The 24513-nt window shown below is 37.7% G+C and overlaps 1 protein-coding gene and 1 long non-coding RNA gene across 7 annotated transcripts; one reads left to right on the top strand and one right to left on the bottom strand.

The window, feature by feature from the left end:
- Nucleotides 1–307: 307 nt before the first annotated feature.
- On the bottom strand, nt 308–24428 carry armc9 (armadillo repeat containing 9). 6 transcript variants are annotated; one of them, XM_077583821.1, is made up of 26 exons: nt 24281–24428; nt 23789–23981; nt 23542–23667; nt 23203–23373; nt 21917–22072; nt 21734–21826; nt 19547–19571; nt 19227–19384; nt 16801–16899; nt 16423–16458; nt 15156–15190; nt 14962–15073; nt 14721–14813; nt 13731–13821; nt 13398–13521; nt 13138–13277; nt 12924–13000; nt 12676–12750; nt 12405–12498; nt 11066–11118; nt 10548–10646; nt 9350–9462; nt 8262–8431; nt 7119–7224; nt 6096–6265; nt 308–3355 (listed from the first exon to the last, which is right to left on the bottom strand). In XM_077583821.1, the coding sequence occupies exons 2-26, from the start codon at nt 23861–23863 to the stop codon at nt 3333–3335; spliced, it is 2514 nt and encodes an 837-aa protein (XP_077439947.1). In that variant the 5' UTR covers nt 23864–23981; nt 24281–24428; the 3' UTR covers nt 308–3332. The 6 variants fall into 6 exon arrangements, with proteins under 6 accessions (XP_077439947.1, XP_077439948.1, XP_077439949.1 ...); XM_077583822.1 differs by having other exon boundaries at nt 23789–24013; nt 24281–24422; XM_077583823.1 differs by having other exon boundaries at nt 19547–19568; nt 24265–24422.
- Nucleotides 4708–13859, top strand: LOC144062444 (uncharacterized). The gene is made up of 4 exons (XR_013296398.1): nt 4708–4904; nt 12473–12604; nt 13151–13290; nt 13374–13859. It is a non-coding gene; the product is annotated as an uncharacterized LOC144062444 (long non-coding RNA).
- Nucleotides 24429–24513: the final 85 nt, after the last annotated feature.

The raw sequence follows: 24513 nt of genomic DNA on the forward strand, positions 1-24513 counted from the left end.
GACGGTACCAGCATGCTGGAGCTAAGGGTTACTAAGCCACCTGCATGCAAGTGCGTCAATGTGTCATGTGCGACTTGTTTCCTCACATTGTGCTGCTGCTCGCTAGCAGCATCCTCAATGCGAATTATTGGACACATCATCCCTCAGGAGACTAAAAATGAGTTCAGGAAAAGCCAAAACGAGCAGTGTTACGCTTTTTAGACTATATGTCTTTTTTTTTTTTTTTTTAAACCAATATGCACTCACATAACGCTAGTTTTATATTTACATTATTAAATATAAATGGAGAGATAACTAGACAGACACGTTTGATTTCAAGCCATTTATTTTTGATGAAAATTTCAGACACACATAAATATACATGAGTTGGAACAGTGCAAATGTACCATGCAAAGAATAATAGCTGAAACATTAACACAATGTATTTTTTTGCAGGATGCTGTATAAACCTTGTAAGAAATATTCATCTAAAAAGTTCATACAACCACAAAGTAGCAGTGTACGGTCCAATAAGCAATAAACGTTACAAATTTGAATTCAAGCACGGACAATGGACATTCCAGTTTAATCTATAAACGCCAGCTTCTTGGATCATGTCATTCAAAATGGAAACTAATCCGTATAGATTCATGTTTAGTTTCGAAGTTCCAACCCGTGACCAAAAATAGTCCAATCAATATATACAGGATACATTCATAGCACACAAACGTGTCCAACTTGCAACTTAATTAATTAAATGTGCGAACAAAACAATGATGAAACATTATGTCCACTCATTGAACATCAGAAATGAAAATCTTATGATTTTCTAAGTTTCCAACAATAGAGACATATCCATTTCAATGATAATCAATTTAGCATTATTGCAATATTCATAATCAAGACATCAGCATGCTACAAAATCATACTGTACATGTATTCAAACAAAACCACTGATGATTCATAAAGGTAAACTGACCAAACTGCTCTTAAGAAAATAATCCTTCATCGATTTTATTTGTTAGCCCAATAGCATAATTTTTTTTTAACTGATATTGACACACCAAGTTAAATCAAAAGTGTGAACAACACCCCCCTCCAAAAAATAAGAAACACTATTGATTACATAACAAATAAAAGTGGTGAACGATTTGCCCAAATAACAGACAGCCAACTGATAGTTCACTGACGCCCACGTCACTCACAAGCCAGATGCCGTCTTTAAAAGCTTATACAACCTCAGTCACAGATACTACAGTCGAACGTGAGGATGGTGAACCAAAGTGGACAAAAATAATACCTTCGCAAGATGTTATTGCATTTAATAATGATAAATAATTTTATCTAATGAATCGAAGGGACACCGGTAATGGAGAGGATACTTGATTCTAAATATATGGAATAGCCACAGTTTTACAACCATCTTGTCTTCAATTTATTTTCCGTTGTGTATACAATTTTTCTTTTTTTTTAGGCCTACTGTCATGGAACAGTGAACCATGTTTCACTCAAGTAGGTGAAATTTGTTTCAAAACAAGTAACGTTTTCAAGTGATGCGTCCGTTTTAAATGTAAAGAGATTTCTTTTGACTAGAAATTAGATAAATATTCTTGGGAATATTTCCAGAATTTCTTACACTACAGATACTTCATCATACCTTGTCGTGTGATTAAAAGTTTAAACAAAGTTCCTAATTAGGGATGCACTGAAATGAAAAATGCTTGGCCGAAAACCGAAACGCCGACATTTTTTTTTTGCATTTATTATAATTAATTAAAATTCTAATATTATTATAAAATATTTATTTAGCACTGGCATTTTAACAAAGCGCAATATCAATTGAAATGTGCCCACACCGCAGACATGTTGGCTAATGGTACATTAAACACCAAACGAGGGTTGAGCATTTTCTGACGGTCCAATTGCACTTTATAGTCAATGTAGTTCGTACAGGCGAGCATGGATGCGTGCGGCGGGACAAGGTGCGGCGCACTTCAAATCTGCACATTCACATATTCACCAACGTTTAAAAATAAATAAATATATTTGTTCGCACCAGCTAATCGGCTTCGGGAACGGACTGCTAAGTCACACAAAGCGTCCTGTACAGGTCTGTCGCCCCCGGAGATAGCGGTAAGTGTTTCCGTGTTTAAAACTGTTGATAGCAATAGTGCTAGCATGAGCTAAAGTATTTAGCACGGCCACCGGGGATGCCGGTGAAAAAGTGGAAGCGTTCGGGGGGCTCAGCGGGAGAAAGAGTGGCTCACCTGTACTGCAGTACACGGCAGTTCTGTCTTTCTTAAATGTTGTACACCAAGCGACGCCCCTCTCCTCCGGTGTGCGCAATGACCCCGGGAGCTGCTGCGACCGACCGGTGCAAACTCACACGGTAAAGAAAAAAAACAGCAAGAAGAAAAGGCGGTTAATTCAAACAGACGCTTGCTTGCAGTGTTTTTTTGCTTGCGTCACCACAACCTATTTCGGGCATATTCTTTCAGCTTTCATTTTAATTCGTCCGAATGCCGAAATGGCAAAAATAGCAATTTTTGGCAATTTTTTTTCGGTGGCCGAATATTCGGTGCATCATTATTCCTAGTCGAGCTAATGTTTAACTTGTAGTCATTAAAGCTGTCTTTTTCATGCCGTAAGCCATCTTTGTATGTAGCGGAAAAATGCCCAAGTCAAAAAGATGCTATCATGTGCCTCTTAAACCTCTTTTCACACTGAACTTAGCAGGGTGCAGCGTGCCGTCATCAACACCATTCATTGTGTATGTGGTGAAGGTCAAAGGTACAGGGTCCATGAAATGGACCGTTGCTGGGCAGGGATTTTGATTTTAGACCCTAACAAGCATTCTGTCGACAAAGGCAATAAGGCACGGCAATCATCGCAATTATGCTAGCAATTTGTCATTGTCATTGTTTTGTTTTAGTCCCTTACAACATTTACCAGTAAACAATGTGCTACATACAGTTTTTAAACTTAGACAGTTCTGCCAGGTGTGTTACACATATTCAGGTGTGCCAAGTGACCTTGTTGAGAGACAAGAGAGCGAAAGAGACAGAGAGCAGAGAATCGAGGGGCAAAGAGGCAGCGGGTTGGCCGGCTGGGGATGCGATTATTGTCTGACCCCGTATCGGGTTGCAAAAGTCTGCGCTGAAGCCGAAACAAAAAAAACATAAAAAAATGCAGGACCACAATCCTTTGCATTGTTCAAACCCCTCCGCCTCCCGTCGCTGATTCTCGAGCCTCTCTCTGTTAGTCGGACCCTGATCAAAACCTGGAAGGATGATGTTACAGGAAGCTTGATGTGCCGGGGGAGATGGATCTCCGCCGTGGTGACAGCTCCCTCCTCATCTCCGTGTTGACTTGCTGCCTGAAGGAGGACATAGGGGGTGAGGGATGAAGGTGGTGGAGTAAAAAAAAATGACTGGGACCTTTTGTCCTCAAAGTGGTTGTGAAAATTTTCTGTCTTAACATATTGGGACAGTTTTAAATGAAAAGGCAGAAACTTGTGCGCATAATTTCATGGTCTTTCCATCATCCTTCCCTGTTTACGTGCAGAGTGGGTGGCCGGAGACAGGCACATGTCTACTGTGTAGCAAATTTAGCCCTGAAGGGGGATGTGCCTCAACGTGCGGCTGCTGTTCCACTTCCTGAACATCCGGAAACTAGCAAGCTTCAAATATTAGTGATAATAAAACCTGACAGGCAGCAGAAACTGCACTCAAGTGTAAACTAGTAGCAGTGAAGTTGTGGATAAAAGCAATGCGAGCGCACAATAAATGTCCACTTATTCTGTTTGTTGTGCCATGTGCGTTCGCTTATTTGCCTCAAAGGTTCGATTAAGTGGTTTCCGTATGACTTCACTCATGTATGACAAATGGCAGACCTCAAAAACACACTTAGCATTAGGCTTGATTGCAGGATTTATGGTTAGGGTTAGAGCCAGAGGTACTGGCTCATCTAATGCAATCAAGACACGAGTACAGAATTGATGTGACCGTAGTTTAAGTGCTGAAGAGTTGCACGTCCTGAAGATTCAGATTTGAGATATTAAATAAAACGACTTAGGTTGAACATTTTATACAATGTTCAAAATGTAAAGCATCACAAGGAGATTTGGACTCACATGGACATCTTCTTAAGTCCAGGCCTAGCAGACATCTTGCTATCTCTAAAAGCCATAAAGGTCAAAGAAAATACTAGATGTAGTCGCTTTTGTTGTGGGATGCATTACTTTTCTGCATTAGTGAATTTGATTAAACTAAGGCTTTTTTCATCTATACATTCTATTATCAATCTTACTTTCATGTGGTGAGTTAAGTGCATATTCTACAGAAAACATTTTGTCAAAATTTTGGAAATTGCTCTTATGTTCATTAAGATATTGAATAAAATCGTAACATTTTTAGGAGGTGTACTCGTATATGCTAAGACCAAGCAATTATGTACTGTAAGAATTATTTTGGAGGATTATTATACATTTGCCGTGTTGAAGTGAATTGCCTCTTGGGAAATACAAGTCAACGTAATAGTGTAGTAATTTCTGTTTATGATTGCTATGTATTGCAAAGGAGTGTTCTTGTATTTGGTGAAGTTGCAAGTGGACGACTCAGCTGCCGAGTGAGGACAACTGATAAGAAGACGTGACGCACGTGAACGCCAGGGCCCCCTGGACTTGCATGCCGTACCTAGAGTGTGTGAAGTGAGATAGGAGTTGTTTTTCTCTTTCTGTCATGTAATCAGATGCCCCGATTAGTACATATAAGGGGACTATTTGAATGATGAACCAAGAGAGACTCTGTACCGATCAAACTAAGGCTGCAGTTTTCTCTTCCTCATGAGTCCTCATGAGTAATAAATTTGGAACCAGATGCTTCTTCTCTCTTTATTTGATAAATGTCTACATCTGAACCTGACATGTACGTATTTTATTGATTTTAGCATTTTTTGTCCTTTATATTTTTTAACATTTCTGTTTAAGGTGAAAAGGCAAATAGTTTGGGATATTTCATGGTTTTGTGGCAGCCCTGAATCCTACAACAGAGCCGCCCCTGCCCTGAGCAAAACTTCTCAATCTGTAATAAGGTGCTTTTTCAAAAAAACAAATTTAATGTTCTATGGTCACAAATCAGACCTTGACAAAGACCCCAGAAATTGGATATATTTTTTTCTGCTTAAACTGAAATAGCCTTATTTGTGGAACATCATAAAGAGAAATTATGTTACTATTTTAGTTGTGAATAATTTCTTTGAATGTATATAATCTATAAATTGAATTTATCAGTATAATAGTAGTCGTAGTAGTTTTCAGGTGTCATATCCATGTGGGATTTCAGTGTCGACCCCGCCAAGAAATATACTGTGGGCCACTGTAAAGGGATAGCAGGCCATAAGTGGCTCCCAGGCCGTAGTTTGGACACCACCGGTCTAGAATGTATCTGTGGTGATAAATGGGAGGTTCACTGTATTATTCATAAAAATGTTACATCAAACTTTTGTAACTGTAGATATGGCGGATGAGTGACAGTAAAACCATTTTCTCCTAAGGGGGAATAATCAGCCAGTGATTAACTCCCAGCCATTTTCACTTAAGCAAACTGCAACCTTCGCCCCTGGTTGTTTTAGTGGATTTTGAGTGATTTTGCAAGGCCCACAGAATATATTCTATTCTATTGCTATAAAAACATGGAACCTATTAAAAGAAAGATTCGAATCTCTTCTTTCATCACGAAAAAAGAAGAAGTATATTTCTATTTGTTTCTGTTTTGCAGCATTTAGCATTGCATTAGAATATCGCTAAGTTTAATCATTATTCACAAATCTGTTTCAAACAGTGGGGAAAGAGCTTTTTGTAACATGACCCTGGTTGATCTCTTATACTCTGCTGCCACCTGCTGGCCGTTTTTGTAATAACTACCATTGATTCAAGCATTCTCTTCAGTTCAGAGGCGGCATCACAGCCTTCTGTATGCTCTAGCATAAAAAACGTATAAATACGTCTTTGGGAGCATGGTAATATATAAAATAGAACATATTTATACGTTTTTGGGAGCAAATGGGTTAAGCGCTGCTGCGTCAATTCCTCCTTGTGTCCAATATATTGTGCCTACCTCCACTCTGTCGTCTCACTCCACTCTGGGAGCTTGGCCGGCTGCACAGCTGAGGCTCAGCCTGGGAAAATTTGGGCGCCAGACTATACGCAGCGTTTTTCTGACCGTCTTCTCGATCAGGACTCCGTTCTATCCTTGGCCTGCTTTTAAACCCCGAGATTGAATCTCCGCTGAAGACAAGAGAGAGGCGAGAAATAAGTAAATACGTACAGGCTTTGCTAGACAGTTTGTCCGCGACTGCATACAAACTCAGCATATCAAGAAATGTCAACTGTGTTAGCGCTACAATTTCTGAGCTATTCCCATCAGTTTTAATTGAAGCCACTCTCACTGACTTGGTGATATCCTTTATCCTTCTCTTATTTGACGAGCTGCTCAGTGGGTACAATGCTCACCTTGTACATGACCCTTGACCTTGACACGCGATAGCACCCATTCCACTTAAAACCTCTGCTTCTTCATACCAGACTTGATTACTGATTCTTTGGTGGTAGCAATTAAGATGGCAGTTCATACCATACACTCGGTATTGTAATATCGGTTTCAAAAATCCTTAAGACAGATTGTATTTATTTTATGCAAATGCAGGATAGCAAGGTGGTGTAAGCCGCTCAGTACTTTCCCGCAACAAGAGACATGAGAACTAATGTAACACACTCTTTAACAATTGAGGAGAATAAAACAGATGAAAAAGTGAGGCAAGCAAGCATTGGTAGGACTAAAGAATGTACAGTCCAAATTTCATGGCTGTCTGAATAGATACAGGAAATAATACTGTAACATGACGCCAAATCCGCTACTAAAATACTTACTCACTCTGAAAATTGAAGTATGCAACTAGAACAGACCATCCATTGTCTTGTAACTTATTTCATTCAGCAAGTGAAATTAAAAGTAGCCTTAAGTCTCCCTCGAAGAAGGGAAGACACATTTGTAGCTTCCTTAATGGACCTGACAATTAAAATTAAATACTCTTTTCTATTTATGGTTAGTCTGTGATTATGTATTTTTGTGTCATGTTACCTCTCAAAATGTCCATTACGTTTCTCCTGGAGAAGTCCTTTTCTGACTCGTACCTCGAAGGATTGGTCCCGATCTAATGACTTGTGTAGCCCATCGTATTCAAAGTCTGAGCATTTGTTAGTGAAAATTGTTAAATACAAAGATGTTACGAAATAAACTTGCTCAAGGGCACTATGACAGCAGTCAGGAGTTAGACTACCATTTTACCAACAATTCACTCAATCCTCGACAGGCATACAAATTTAACGAGTCTTTGCAGAATAAGCCCCTGCCACCAAATGACTGTGGCACAAAAGAAAAGCATGGTTTATTTAGCTCATTGTAATCCATCCTGAAGGTATGGAGGACCAAAACTGCCAAAATTAAAAATAAATAAATGACTAAAAGTGAAAATAAAAATGGATATAAAAAATATAATTCAAAAATTAAATACAAAAATAAAAATAAATAGAAATAAAAACAACCAAAATATTCCTAAATAAAAAAAAGTAAAAATAAAATAAATAAATAACGAGATTCCAAAAAATATATATAAAGAATAAATGAGATTCCAAAAAAATAAATAAATAAAAATAAATACAAAAATAAATGTTGAAATAAAATTAAATATCAATCAATAAATAAAACGCTCTGCTGTCACATTTATTTAGTTCATGCTGCAGATGCTCTGTCAGGTCGAAATATTATTGAAATGAGGAGGCGGTCCTAAGCGTGTGTGAGAGGCAAGTCTCACCTGCTTGCATAGAGAGTATGGATGACAATGGATGACTATCTTGTTCAATGTCACCACGACTTGTTGTCGAGCAACTCAAGTTGCAAGTTGTGGTGACAGTGGACAAGATAGTCTTCCATTGCTGGAGCTCTCCATTCAAGCCGGCGACAGCGGCGAGACTTCTTTGTTCGCCGACCCACTTACTCTAGGCAGTTTGCAACAGCGTAGCCCAACCCACAACACGCTTAGGACCGCCCTCTTATTTGAATAACATTTTGATTTATTTATTTCTAATTTGGGCAGTTTTGGTCCTCCATATGAAGGCGTTTATTGATTTCTGCACTAGGGCACAGTCATGTTGGATTTATTAGAAGTTGTGTCCCCAGACTGTTGTCATAGTAGTTTTTGTGTAGTTGCAATATTCTACCCACCCTGGCTGTGATGCAGGGAGTCAGCCGTGCGTGGGCGATTGCTACAACTGGTGTGAGGTCGAGAATCGCTCTTGGAAGTAGGGGAGTTGCCCTTCTCGCTCCCGTTTTCAAGGGGAGAGCTTCCATCTTCTCTGCCACTTATGCCACCCTGGCTGCCTGGGCGGTAATTTCTATACATGGGACAGAAACACAGAATTCAGACGAGATTGGATGAAGCCCAAGATATTTATTTTTTATTTGATTTACTTTTGTTGTATTCTTGCTGGCATAAAAAAGGCCATTCTCCTGTAACGTGTGTGACATTCTCTTAACTATCAGCATATTTAAGCAGCTTAGCTTTTTGACTTCAGATATGACGTGTGTGATATCATGTGTTTGTGATTCACATGTGTCTCAATATCTCTGAGAAGGGAAGTGAAAAAGCTGAACTACCGGTACTTATATATGCTGACAGAGCTAACCTAAGACACAAAAAATTATCCCATAGTTTATAAGGTCTCAATTATTGCCTAAGCTTGACAACAAAATTGGTGTGAAAATGTCACACACATGATGGGGAAATTGACCAAATGCTTTAATAGTTTTTTTTAATTAGCATTTTTATACTAGTAAGAGCTTTCCTATCATTGCTCCTAAAAACACATTCATTTATTCACAGTAGCTTTCAATTCCTTTTCATTATTTATTTCAAACCTCAACTTGCAAGAACGCAGCCGGGCTTGACATTGTGACCCCATTCTTTCTCTGACCCACTGCTCTAGATATCAATATTGTAAGATAAGTTATAACAAAATAGACAATGCTGTCATTGTCACAATGACCTCTTTGGTCTTTATTGTTTGTCGCTATACTCCACTGTCCGATCAAAAGTTTTGACAATGTTCTACTTGAGGTTCCTTTTGTGCTTATGTCATGTGATCCCCCTCAGGAGGATTCAGACTTTTGAGATTGGATGCCAAATTTTAAATATAATCCTTTGAACGCTGTGCGTGACAGCATCTGGCTGCACAAACACACAATGTTAGACAATAAGCAGGAAAAGAAAGACTGAAATTCACACAGCACACACATTTTGCCATTTTACTTACACGATATTATTGTTACGATGGGAGCCTGGGGTCACTGGTTGCTGTAGAGGTTCATCCATGCTTGGTTGATGCTGCGGGCTCAACTTCTTCAATTTAGGTAGGTTGGTAATAATCTGCGCAATCAAGATGTAGGACAAAATTCAATTTTATTTTTATTATTCAAATATTTGAAACATTTAATAAAATTACACACTTTATAAACAAAATGACAGGTACAAGTTTTTTTTACACTCTTTGAGAACACAGTTGACGAGAATTGGGGAAAACTGGGGGAAAAAAATTAATAATTACATGATGAGATTTCTCATTAGTGGGTAGTAAAATAATTGGTAATTATTTTCTTCTGCCAAAAATCAGTTTATTTAGCTCATTGTAATCCATCCTGAAGGTATGGAGGACCAAAACTGCCCAAATTAAAAATAAATAAATGACTAAAAGTGAAAATAAAAATGTATATAAAAAATATAATTCAAAAATTAAATACAAAAAATAAAAATAAATAGAAATAAAAACAACAAAAATATTCCTAAATAAAAAAAAACTAAAATAAAAAAATAAATAACGAGATTCAAAAAATAAATATAAAGAATAAATGAGATTCCAAAAAATATATATAAAAATAAATGTTGAAATAAATACAAAAATAAATGTTGAAATGAGAATTGGGGAAAACTGGGGGAAAAAAATTAATAATTACATGATGAGATTTCTCATTAGTGGGTAGTAAAGCATTAATTGGTAATTATTTTCTTCTGCCAAAAATCAGCCTATAAATAAAGGACATTTTTCCCCCAATACAAAATATTGTATTATCTATCTGTCTTGTTACTGAGGTGAAAATAACACCTAAGCAGTTCCATTTATTATGAGTAATTTCAATAATAACGATCAAGCAGCAGTTTCCCATCTACCGCATGCATCAAATATAGACTGGAGCCAAGATGATGATAATACATTTTCTCTGTCTTTGAATGGAAAGATTAGCATCTGTCTTGAGTCTGCACTCCTTCCTGCTACACTTACAGAAGATTTAACTTAGTTATAGGTAGTGTGGCGGGGCATGTGGTGAGTGTCTGTACCACAGTCAAAAAGAAAACAAGTCGATTGCGTGACAGAACAACCAAGCTAGCGTTTAACTGTAATGTGTAACTTGTCACACACTTGTGTGTTACTGTGTGTGTGTGTATTTTGCGCTTACACCCAGGTACTCTGTAGTGAGCAGACTTTCTCCAGACAGCTCACTGGGCTTTGGCTGAAGGTCTTCCTCATTATCTCGGTTCGAATTGATTAAATCTTCCTGTCACAACATACAGCAAACAGACATAAGTATGCAAGTCTGCATTAAGCTACATATGAATACAAATTATTCAACATCTCTCCCTGATCACATTTTGAGTTCTAATAAAATTAGTGGTTGACACAAGTTTAGGGGGTACAAAGCAGGACATACTCATTTTATTGCCGTGGCTGCCTTGACCACTGAAATCTGGAAACACGCACTTACACGCAAACAACAGGATGACACTCAATATCTGTGCCGTGTGAAGATTACAATCTTCTGCTGTACATGTTACAAAGAGAGCAGAACAGACTTTTTGGCTCAACACATCATTAGCATTTTTGCTAATGCTGTAAGATATGCTCATCGTTGCTTGCCATTGTGTGACACAAGGTATAAATAAATGTGGAGCATCAAAGAATTTACGTCAGACTTACATCATCGTCATACTCATCCTCTTCAACATCCGATTCTGGCCCTTCATCTTCCTCTGGAAGGAAAACAGCGCTAAAACTTTTTTTTCAAGCCGATACCAGTACGAGTACTCAGCTTGACTAGTCACCGATACCAAGTACCAGTACTTGTAGTATTTTTGATACAAAAAATTACCCCGTCCCCCACAAAAAATAAACAATGAAAGATCATTTTAAAGACAATCCTACATATCCAAATCTACAATTTTCCTTAAAATTGCATGAAATGAATGCCCATTTTGTAAAACGGCCACAAGAGGACTGGTATTGGCCACCTTCGTGAGTACCGATGCCTTGAAATAAGGACGGCCTGATACTGATATCTGGTATCGGTACTCACCCATCACTAAGCTTATTCATTGCAGAGTGGGTTGTGTTAACAAAAAATAAACTAAAAATGATCAATGGAAAGTGTTATTCCATGAAGGTCAGACAGAATCAGACTCAAACTGGAAGAATCAATCACTTCTGTGGAAATTCCTTGAGAATGCCAAATGCTCAGAGGTATAAGGGGCCTGTACGCATCTCTACAGCGTTACTCCACAATGCTAATGATGAGCTGACAAGACGTTCTCCAGAGGGATCTCCTCTTAGAACTGGATCAGGAACGTCAACTCCTGTAACAAAACAAGGTGTCCTAGAGGTACTCGACTGGGTTCAGGTCGGGATTTTATTTTTTTCAACCAGTCTATGAGAAATAACTTGTTACAACTTATTAATTTTGCAGATAATAATAATAATAATAATAATAATAATATTAATAACTCATTCACTCCAAGCTATTTTCACTGAAGCAACCCTCTTCGCTCCCGGCTATTTTACTGGATTTTGACTGATTTTGCAAGGCCCACAGAATATTGTGTTCTATTGCAATAAGAACCTACCCCCCAAAAAATTGGAGTCGCTTCTTTCATCAGGAAAAAAATTTGTATCTGTTTCCATTTTGCAACAATTAGCAATAGAATATAGCTAAGTTTCATCATTATTTACAAATCTGTTTAAAACAGTGGAGGAAAGAGCTTTTTGCAACATGGCCCTGGTTGATCTCTTATACTCTGCCGCCACCTGCTAGACGTTTTTGTAATAACTACCATTGATTCAAGCATTCTCTTCAGTTCAGAGGCTACATCACAGCCTTCTGTATGCTCTAGCACAAGAAAAAAACGTATAAATACGTCTTTGAGAGCATGGCAATATTTAAAATAATACATATTTATATGTTTTGGGAGCAAATAAGATAATAATAACAATAATAATAATAATAAAACAGCTTAAATTGACCACTAGACATGCATTCACTCACCTGAGTTGAGCTGTTTAATGACAAAGCCAATTTGATGGTGAAGTTTTGGATTATTATCCTCCTTGCAGAAGCAGCTGAGGATCTCCTCTACGCTCTACAACAATTGAACAAAACACACATTCGATGTGACACGAGGAAACAGGAAAGCAGAGCAATGTGTGCAGCTGCAAAAATCTTCACAGACAACGAACGTCTGCAAGGTTTGTTGAGACGTTAAAGGGAAGAAAAAGAAAGTCAGCATCCTACAAGCAAAGGTGAAGACAGATCTCACCATCTCTTTTGCTTCCTGTCTCACAGAGGGGATACACAGGATGCTGTACAAGGCTCCATTTATATACTGAAGAATCTGGAGAAAACAGAGACAGACAATGCGGATGCATTTTCAGATGCAAAATCAATAGTTTTAAGAATAAATGAAATAGTGCAACAATTTCTTTTTTTTTTTTTTTTTTTAAAGGGGTACGTTTTGCATAATTTTTACTCATGCATGCACACTTTTCAACGAGACGTATGCATCACCTCACAGTTGTCATGTCCGAGGAGATTAGTTAGAACCTTGAGCACATATTTGGCATTTTCTGCACACTTCCTTCTTCCTGTATCAAGACAGCAATGTAACGTGCGCTCAATCTTAAACATGTACACAAACATGACTTCACAGTATCAATGATTGCTATCTGATTACTTAAAAAAAAAAAAACAAACACTTGTTGATGTACATTTTTGCATGTACCTTTTGTTCTCAGGCACAAGTTCAAGAGAAGTGACGCAGAATATACCAGCGTGTAATCACTCAGACAATCTGAGTCATGCAGTTCGTCCACCAGCCAGCCAATCAAATCATCTTCTATCATGACTGTCTGCTGGCTCCTCCTATAAAACAGAGGCAACGATCAATTCAATTCAATATGACATGTTTTTGTGTTGATCCCTGTGGAATAGCTAAATGACACATTGTTCTCTACACAGCGGTCTTTACAAACTCTTGGTTACATGAGGCTGAGTTTCTGCAGAGCCACCAGCACGTTCTCTCTGGTCAAGGAGTCCTTCTTCTCCTCCCTGAGTAATTCCATCATGAGACGTAGAAGAAATGGGATTTGGGACAGGTAAACTCGCCCTAGAAGCATTAATGTAACATTTCACATTTGTCGTATTTATCTGTCTTGGAGTAACAATAATGTTTACTTAAAAAAATGAAAAAATAAATTGGGGCTCCATTTTGTTAATGTTTAAAAGCTGAAAGCTCCCTCTATTATCATGCAAGCTTTTTATTTGCCTTCTAACCACATTTTTCAAACGCACACTCGAAATTCTGTAGATACATACCGTCTATAAAGGAGGAAAACGCATTGATGAGACGAGCCATGTACTGCCGCACCATTTCGTTCTCTGACGTCAGTAAATGCAGGATAGTTTCCTACAGACACAGGATGCGCAATGTTTTTTCCCCCCATAAAATGCTTTTTTGAGATAAAAGCCAAATACACGCAGTAAATTCTGTAGAGTAAATTTGACTCAAATAGACTCAGTTTTAGAGTAGGCTAATATTTACACTTGGAAGAGAGTAAAATAAAGAATTGTAAAAAAAAAAAAAAGCCACTCATGGGCTAAGGAACGAACTCACGACCTTCAGCTTGGGAAAATACTATGCCACCACCTGAGCTATGCCCCTCCTACTGTAAGAGGAGACCAAAAACATAATTTTTGGTCTCTTGGAGTTAGAAAGATTCCAGCTGGCACGAACGAAATACTAACACACAGCAGGAGCTGTGTGGCTCAGGGAGCAGATTAGCTGTCTGCCAAGCTAAAGGTCGTGTGTTCGTTCCTCAACCCTTGAGGGACTTTTATTTTTTCAATTATTTATTTTACTCTCTTCCAAGAGTAAATATTACTCTAAAACTCAGTGTATTTGGTTCCACTCTAAATAGAGTCAAATGTACTCAACAGAATTTACTGTGCAGTATAAAATACGCTATAATGACTTGACTTGAAAAAATCTTACTTTACAAGGACTGTTGTTGCCCTTGAGCTAGGCACATGCAGCAACATTGACAACTGCATGCTGGCACAATCCAGTTAATTTGCCATCCCTCCTTTGCATGTATGTAGTGTACCTTGGTTGTGTATCGTGTGTATTTCTACACAAAGTGTACAATAACTGTTTCACCATTTTTCACGCAGGGGCACAGATTAGGAGGCAAAACTGAGTTGAATGTAGAGAAAAGGTCACTTTTCTAGTTCCAGTATTGGGTAACATGGCTATTGTCCTTGTTCAAAAGTAGCAAAACACAAAGATAATTAATGATCGGGCTCCACCTGCTTTGTGCTGTTGCGTTCCAGTAGATCGTTGCTTATGTAAGCATGAAGCGCAGTGTCCCTCTGTTCACCAGGAAGTGAGCGAGTAAGTCTCTAAAATTGATTGACAGGTTGGGAAAGTCAATGAGAGTGGCTCAGATTCAGGAAACAACACGCTAGAGGTCAGCCATCTTACAACAGCAGTGCTCGAATAAAAAAGACAACAACAACAATATGAAGTTCAGAGGAAAAATGTACAAACCCAGCGCAGCGCTTGTAGCAACAGGCACCTCAGACGGTCTGATCCTTGGAGCAGGTCCTTTTTCAGTTTCACATAATCCAGAGAGGGCAGCATTGGCACTTCCTTCGGTCGGCTGGGGATTGTTAGAAAAGACATCCAGAAGAAGTTTCTTTATCAGGATGTACAAATGAACCATAGCTGTAGAAGACACTTACTATGGTGCGATGGATGCTCGAAGCATTGAGGAAGCCTAAAGGAACAAAACAAAAATTAGACCGTTATTATTGCAAGCACATGCAATTGTTTATGTTGGTCATCACCTTTTAGCGTAAACTGTCCTGCTAAACACCTTCAGTCATTAGTAGTACTGTACATGGACATGCTTTTATCATGCGTGTGTGGCACATGCTCAATTCCCAAACATATATTTCTGTTTGAAAAGATGCCTCATGCAGACAATTGGATAGGATTGTTCGAGTTATTGGAGAAGAACCACCGAGACCTCAGTTAAATATTTTCTTATGTCAAATAAATCAATTAAATCGGTAATTTAATCGTTTTAATGTTACACACTTGAGTGAACAATGTTGGTACAACAATGACAACTGTAGCATGCGGCATGGCTCAAGCACCCCCACCCCCCTCTAGTGCCTTCCTTTTGTTGCTCTGTTCTTTTGCGTATGTGCAATAAAAATAATAATCCATTTATTCAGTCAATATAGATTGTAGGAAGGAAACGTGTGACATAGGACACTTGACAATGTGAATGAGAAGTTGGTCTGTTGTTGACATGTTAAGTGGCCTTACCCAAACCATCTCTTATTTTATTTGAGAATTGAGCTTGGTCTCAATTTGCACACAGAGACAACCTAAAGAATACAGCGTTTACATAAGTGTTGGCTTTTCTGTCATGTAACCTTTATTATCTTGTAAAACCATTTATAGTTCATGTCATTGACTTCACTGACAGCTCTGCTCCACGTTTCCCCTAGCATGTAAAACGTAAGCAAAGATACAAAACAAACTGTCCATTATGGTCAATTATGGATGTAACTTCATCCAATCTGTTTAACTGCCTGAGCGTGAGAGAAATGTTTTGCATCAAAATTCCTTTTGCTTGCCATTCCGGCCCCTTAACTGAATACAAACTGTTAAACAACTGGTCCTGGGAGAAATAAAAAAAAACATTTGTAAAGAGAGTTGGTAAGGGGAACAGAGCATCAGCCTTTGAGAGCAGGTGACTTTTATGAGATGAATATTAAAGGGGAAGCCTGACAAAGGGTTAATCGAGGGCACACTTAGCAGGAGACAAATGACAGGGAAGACAGATGGACACGAATCAGTTTGAGAGGGTTTTTGGGTTGTAAAGGTAGGGTATGAGATGTGGACGAGTGGAAGATGACACGATGACGAGACCAGGTAAGATGAGAGTGAGACGGTAAGGGAAGAGAAACTTAATGAAATTAAGCATGAGAAACTTACATAGCCATCATCATAGGGACTCATAGAGTAATAACCCTTTGAAGACAAAAGTGCCATACACGCAAAAACACAGAGAAAAGTTTTTCAGTTCAAACAATAAAGTCTGCATTTAACAGTTTTTAACATCTTTAACAGAATGTTTGAATCCGAATTGAAAAGCTATACTCAATTTTGCATCACAGCAAAATCATTGCAGGATTACTACGCTAGTAAGAGGGCATACCTGCAAATCATTTCTAACACATTTATTTGATGTGTTAATTTGTTTCCAAATCCATTTTTATGTGACTCATCAGAACCCCTCAACATACTGTGGTTTGTCACGGATCAATCAAATAGGTGGAAAGGTGCGAGGTGTAAAAAGGTTATTCCACTCACAGTGCCAGGTCTGGTAAGGTCAGTCATCTGCACCGCGTTGTCCTTCATCTGTCTGCTCAACAGGCGACCGTACACACTCTGCATGTACTCAGGCGTTACCTGCAAAAAGCACAGCAGGCCCCCTTAATCTTAAAATGTACAGACAAGTTCAGACATTTTTGTCATATTACATTTGTGGAATATGAATTCAGATGAAAAATACACCTCTGCATTTTGCCTTATACTGCTGGATTTGAAAAAAACAAACAAACAAAAAAAACGAAAACTAGAAGATCACATTTAGGTATTTTCTAGGGATGCACGATAATGCTATTTTCAACCGATACCGATAAACCAATAATCTAGAAAGCCGATGTCGGTAACTGTTTGCAAAATTAACTTGAATACAAATATACTTTTTTTTTTCCTGTGGAGAGCTCAGTATTGTTCATTCGATTTGACATGTCATCATTGCTCTCCTTTTTTATTATTATTATATATTTTATATATATATATATATATATATATATATATATATTTTGTATGTGGGTGAGTATGTGTATGTGCGTGTGTGTGTGCGTACGTGCGAGCGTGTGTGTATTCATCAGTTCACCTAAAACCTATTAAAAAAAATCCCATACTAATAATATAATATAATAATAAATTGCCAAATGCAGAAACATCAATGTAAGTTATCACGATGTAGTGGCTCTCGCTAACAGGCAGAATTAAGTAACCAGAATTAGGTTAAAAAATTCTATATACGTAGACCATGTTTCTATAAATTTTGATATTTGGTTTTTATTTGAGGCAGATATTTTTTCCATTAAAATGTGATTTATGAGGAGGTTAGACCATTGGTCGATATTCAGAGTTTGTTTATTTTTCCAGTTAACAAGAATTGTTTTTTTTGCGATAGTAAGGGCTACAAGTGTAGATTGAAATTGTTTATGTGGTAAGTCAGTTGTTGTTAGGTCACTTAGCAAACACAAGTTTGGAGATAAAGGTATCCTACAGTCCAAAATAGCGGAAAGTTTTTCTAAGACTTTAGTCCAGAAATACATAACCGGAGTACATAACCATAAAGCATGAACATAAGTGTCTGTAGTGTTTTGTAAACATTGGAGACAAATGTCGGAGTCTGAGAGTCCCATTTTCTTCATCATATATTGAGTAATGTATGTTCTGTGAATAATTTTATATTGGATAAGTTGTAAATTTGTGTGTTTTGTCATTTTAAATGCGTTTTCACAAACTTGAAATATACTTTTGAGTCCTATTATAAGTCTATACATGCCATGTCGCCATGATGCATCTTCTGCGCACATTATGACGTCTATGACACCACCATTGCAGAGGGGAGTGGTTGAGGAGTTGGGCACAACTTGAGCCACAAGTTACAATCACAACAGATGGACCAACGCGGCAAGTCTATTATTATTGGCGGATTTCTCTATTATCTGGTTTATCCGTATGACGTCAAATTGGTCGATAATTGCCGATAATTATCGGCCACCAATTTTATTGTGCCTCCCTAATATTTTCTTTTCACTGAATGTACACATTTCGCTCCAACGGAAGAGTCTCATACTCGCCTTCTTAGCAAGTTGCTGCTGTCAATCACAGCGAGACCACGCCCAACCCTCTCCCCATTCGGAACCCAACGGTCCTCCAAGCAACACCCCCTTTTGAGCGCCGATTTAAAATCTTAGTGAGGGGTGGGGCAAGTGTCTGACACCCTGTTGCGTTATCCTTTAAAGTCAGAATTCTGAGAATAAAATGAGAAATCTGACTTTAAACTTTAAAGTCAGAATTCTCACTTTACAGACAGAATTCTGTAATTAAAGTCAGAATTCTGAGAATAAAGTGAGAATCCTGCCAACTGGCCCTAATCCTCTTCTGTACATTGCACTTTTAATTAACTCATTCACTGCCATTGACAGCTATAGACGTCAAAAATTCATTTGAACTATTTATTAGTTTCACATTTTTTCCCCACTTTTGTTAACTTTTACTGTAGATTTAGAACAGATATAAAATGTGTGATTAATCGTGAGTTAACTAGTGAAGTCATGTGATTAATTACAATTTTAAAAAATGATCGCCTGATGCCCCTAATAAAAAAAAGAAGAAAGGATTATTAAAAATTAGGGGTGTCAGACGATTACATTTTTTAATTGTAATTAATCACGACTTCACTAGTTAACTCACGATTAATCAAACATTTTATATCTGTTCTAAATGTACAATAAAAAAAAATCTAGTTTTTCATACTCTTGTTAACAAAAGTGAAAAAAAAAGTGAAACTAATAGAAATAATTCAAATTAATTTTTTACGTCTATAGCCGTCAATGGCAGTGAATGAGTTAAAAAAAAATAAAGTTAAGTCAGTATCACATATTGTGTTGCGTGCAACTGTGCATGTGTGAGTTTGCAATCCACAGTACATTTTTCCCGCTGAAGGTGGCCTCCAAGGAGTCAATCAGCTCAGTAGCGATGTCAAAGAGCTGGCAGTAGTCTCCTTGCATTTTCTTGAATTTCTGCATGTAGCTGTTGGCACGGTACTCTGACTCAACCAACTGTACCTGGAGCTGCTGCAAGGCTTCTGTGGACAGTAAAATAAAAATAGCTTCATATTGTTGCTTTAAATACTTTGGACCAGTGGTTCTTAAACCTTGCTGGAGGTACTGAACACTGCGACAAGATTTACAAGGTGTCTTACTAAAATCACCAAACACATCCTAAGTAACATCAGAGGGACATTTACCTTTGGAACTCTTTCCGCCCTCCTTCTGCATACCGTCTGTTAAAGAACACACGTCAGCACTCATCTGGCCATTCATTCAACACTTCTAATGTGTGTGCGTTTCCCTCAGTGCGACATAATGGTACATAAAGAATATATGCGTTGTTGAGTCACAGAACGCCCTACATCCTGTTGGAAGCTGGCACTGGCCTCCCCAAGACAATTTGTACAGGATTAAGACGATCCACTTTATAGTGTGACGGCAAACTGGAGTCAGTATGTGATTGATACGAGTTTGTTTTGTAGGGAGGGATGAATTTCTTTTTAAGGATTTTTTTATTGACCAACACCCTTCTATGGACAAACACAGCTGTCATGCATGAGTTTACGTGGAATTAACAGTGGACCTCTTTCAGTTAACTTCTAGTATGACAAATACAAGTTTGCCAGGTAGCAGTCCCGTTAATGTGTGTATATAAACATTTGACACGTCAGCTGTGCAAGTGTTTGCACAAGGAAATGTTACATGCGATAGCTGGGCTTAATGATTTGGGAGAGAGAGAAAAAAAATCTTTGAACATCTCTTGGAACAATATGGTATACGCGGTACAGCTGGAGAACAGTTACAAAGTGATTTTACAGGAAGGCTACAATACGTTAAAATGGTAAAATATACATCAGAAGAACTTGACATTGTTTGTGGTGTACCCCAGGGCTCCGTGTTGGGTCCAAAGCTTTTCAATGTATATTGTACATTTTTAATGTATCACAATTACTAAAGTTTATACTATTTGCAAATGATACAAACATATTTTATAGTAGTAATACTTATAATGAGTTGGTAACTGTTGTGAACAAGGAGTTAAAATCCATCAAAAAGTGGATGGACATAAATAAATGATCTCTAAATTTACACAAAACTAAAGTTATGATATTTGGTAATGTTAAGAGTAATTATGAATTGAATATGACTATTGATGGTGTTCAGATTGAAAATTTAATGAGACAAAATTTTTAGGAAGTCTCACATCAGACATATAAAAACTAAAATCTCCAAAAGTCTCTCAATTATTAACAAATTGAAACATTGCTTGGATGGAAATGCACTTCGTATACTTTATTGCACGTTGATACAACCATATTTCAACTAATGTGTCAAAGTGTTGGGGAACACTTATCAATGTACAATTAATCCTCTATAGTAATCTTACAGAAACGGGCAATGCGGATCATTCATAAAGTTGGATTTTCTGGTCACACTCATGGTCTGTTTATTCAGTCAAAGTTGTTTAAATGACATGGCCTTATAAAGTATAATACTCTTATATAAAGCATTTCATGAATTACTACCTAATAACTTACAATATATTTTTAATAAAAAAAAAAGAAAACGTCTATCATAACTTGAGAGGATATCTACATTTAGAACTGTTTGTAAAAGTTTTTGTGTGTGTGTGTGTGTGTGTGTGTGTGGGGTCAAACTTTGGAACACACACAGATTCAAACTGTTGTATAAACATATGGTTTGGTTTCAGTATTTGGAGAGTGCATCTTAAACGTACATCAATCTTCCATCTTATTGTGATAAGTGTATGCTTGCTGCTTTTTATCATTGCGGGCATATTATCCATTACCATTGCTGGTATGAGCTTTTGATGTCATGTTAGTTAATTAACACATTGTTTTAGTTCTGTTTGTAGACACACCTGTTTTTCAGTATTCATGGAAACCGCTGTTATAAATGTAATAAATAATAATGCATCGGATTTATATAGCGCTTTTCTAGACACTCAAAGATGCTTTACAATGGAATGGATACATTATTCATGCACTCGGTAAGTTACTTAAGTAGCCACAGCTGTCCTGGGCAGGCTGACGGAAGCGTGACTGCCAGTGTGCCCTCCGAACAGCACCAAACATTCGCACCTTCCATACACCAGTGTGAGTAGCACTGGAGGTAATGTGTGTGAAGTGCCTTGCCCAAGGACACGACGACACATGACTTGGGGAGAGCGGGGATCGAACAGCCGACCTTCTGGTTACTGAACGACCGTCTCTACACCTGTCCCTGAGCCACGGTTACTGCAAGCTTGCAGAAAAGTAGCTACATTTATTTTCAAAGTTTGATATGAATGAGATTGGGGGTGGGACTTTAACAAGTTTTTCTTCCTCCCACTCCTTTTCCTTTTAATTTGCAGCAAAGGATACATATAATGTCAGCAGCCTCGGGCAGTTTTCAGGCTTCAGTGTCAAAGACACAAACTCTTCAAGTTTATTCTTCAACTTTGGTATCCAGGTTTCCTGAGAAGAGTAGTTGTTTTTTGAATATGTGCCCCTGTCAAGTAATCATTATATTATAAACAACAATGTTATAATAATTGCATGAAAAACCTGAAAGAGATCCTTGAAGAAGGGGTGGGTGGTGGGATTGGACACATAAGGAAAAGCATAATAAGGCAGAAATTCTGTGGTCTGACTCAGTGCTCGTCCACTTGTCTCCAGGTATTCCTTGAAATTAGAATTTCTCTCTTCAAACTCCGTATGGTCCTGTAGGGGGAGTTGGATTAAGTTAACTCATACGAACCACTTAGAATACTTACAAAGCAGTCAAAAACCTACACTGTATATTAATTTTAGTATTAGAAATGTGTCTTAGGCTCAGGACTCAGGAAGCCTTGCAGATGTTTCAATTAAGATTAGAGAGTGACACCTGTTGTTTACAATACTGAACTTTTCCCACAATATTCTAATTTTGTATGACATACTGTGTGAGGAAGCATACTAGACTGTGCAAATGATGAACAATAATACAGACCAAAAAACCTCTCGCACGCCCTCCAGTGGCCATAAACATATTACAGCAAAGTGTGGAAAAAAAGTATGTGAACCCTATAAACTTATGGCTTCTCCAGAAGCTAATCAGAATTATCATTATGGGCAGATATCATAATTTTTACTTCTTTCTGTCCCCTTTCATTTATTTTTTTCTCTTTTTTAAAGAATGAAATATATTTTTTGAATTTAATTGAAAAAAAAAAAAAAGAGTTAGGAGTAACCTAAATCTAATCAATGTGATGAGATTGGAGGTGTTGATTAATTAAAGTTGCTTTGCCCTATATAAAAACGTTTCTTAAAATTTTAAATTCTGAATTATATTCTCTCATTGTCAATGTTAAAGCATTACATAAGAGCACAGAATGTTCAGTGAGGTGAAGTGAAGAAAAATTTGTGTCTCTAAAGACTCACTGGCACATGCTAACGTCTCTGTTGGCAAATGTACAGTATGTCCAACATTGATGGTTGAGATTGGAGGACACCATGGAGGTAGTATCGATATACAAGTATCAAATATTGATATGATGGCTGGTCAAGTAAGCGCACTTTTTGAAAGCAGTGACACTTTGCCCAATTACTACAGGGTCTTTCGTACCCCAGACGACACGTGAAATGATTAATTCAATAAACACCTACTATTCACAAAAAATATTTCAAATTTAAGTTAATCAAAGTAGGCCTCAGGTCAAAATAAATAAATAATGTACTGACTATAACTTGCTCTAATGCAACATGCTTGAAGAGCACAGCTTAGTGGACATGTTGAGCAATTGACGCTTGTGCTGTCAGGACAGTGAGGACACAAAAGGATCCGACAATATAAATCATACAGGTATACATACTTGTTTTCCAGGATGGCTTCTCAGTGGGTAAATGGTAAAATGGATATGAAGGTAGAACTCCAGCTTTTGGGCCTCGGCATCATTGTAAACGAGATCAGATGGAATATTCTCTGCCCACAACTCAAAGAACACCTTGGAGTCTCCATCATTAAAAGAACGAAGGAGCTCTTTCTGCACACAGAGAGGTTAGAGGGAAATCAGTAAGACATTTGAAATACAGTATACAATATAAATGGCTACAGTTGCTCTTGATCCATCTTAAGTTAAAACAAAGCTGTTGATCTTGTCATTTTACAACTTCTAGAAACCAACTTTAAATGGCTCTGTTTTACATTTTACCTGGACGATGTGAGCCTTTATGTCTCTCAGAGCATTTCCTTGAGGTTTGGACACAAGCTTTCCTTTGCTCTTGCATTCCTCGTCAAAACTGTTAACTGTGTTATCAAACTGTTCAAATTTTAGATACTGTGGTAAAAACAAACAGGCAATATGGGTCATTGACAACAAATCAGAAAGAAGACACATTTTGATATACTGGACACGATATGTTGACTAATTTTCATCAGATTGACAGATTTATTTTTACCTCCTTGATCATCCCAAGAAGATTGGATTCAGTGGCTAAAATGTCACCCATTTTGGCTTCCTCCCTGGAACTCATGTGAGTATCCACAACTTCTTAAACCACACATAAAAAGCAACTATTTGTACTTCTTGGTGACGTGATGTTATTATTTTTCTACTTCAGCATTGGTTGACACCAGCGTGTTCATTACGTCCTGTAAAACATGCCACACGTTCCATGAGACCACTGCAGGAAATCAAAAACAGAAGCACTGACCGAGTTGAAGGCTGCATTACGCATAAAAAGATCAAACCCCAGCCAGTGTAATTATTTTTATTTTATCTCAAGTAGGTGTGTGTTAGCATTTAATTTTTACATTATTTTAAACATAGCAAAAAAAAGTAATCGCCGATGATTATGAAGTGAAGTATTAGTAGTTGTTCGATGGTATGTGCAGCAAAAGTTCTCCAGCACAGAAGATCAACGTTTATACTCACCCTCTCTCATTCTTACCCAAGATAACTTCTTAAAAGGCGCTGGCCTGCTTGCTCCAAATGTCATAATCCGATATCAATATTGAAAAACGTTGCATCACCTTCTACAGTACATTGATATTAGCGCGACATCCATTAGCTAGCAACCGTACACAAGAGACGCTAACTACATAGCAACCATGGCGTTGTGGCAGGAAAGTGGAAGTAAATGTCGTAAAACGCCGGAAAACATTACTTTTTTCATTTTATTTT

The sequence above is a fragment of the Vanacampus margaritifer genome, chromosome 13 (genome assembly GCF_051991255.1).
Source record: "Vanacampus margaritifer isolate UIUO_Vmar chromosome 13, RoL_Vmar_1.0, whole genome shotgun sequence".
Classification (NCBI taxonomy): Eukaryota; Metazoa; Chordata; class Actinopteri; order Syngnathiformes; family Syngnathidae; genus Vanacampus; species Vanacampus margaritifer.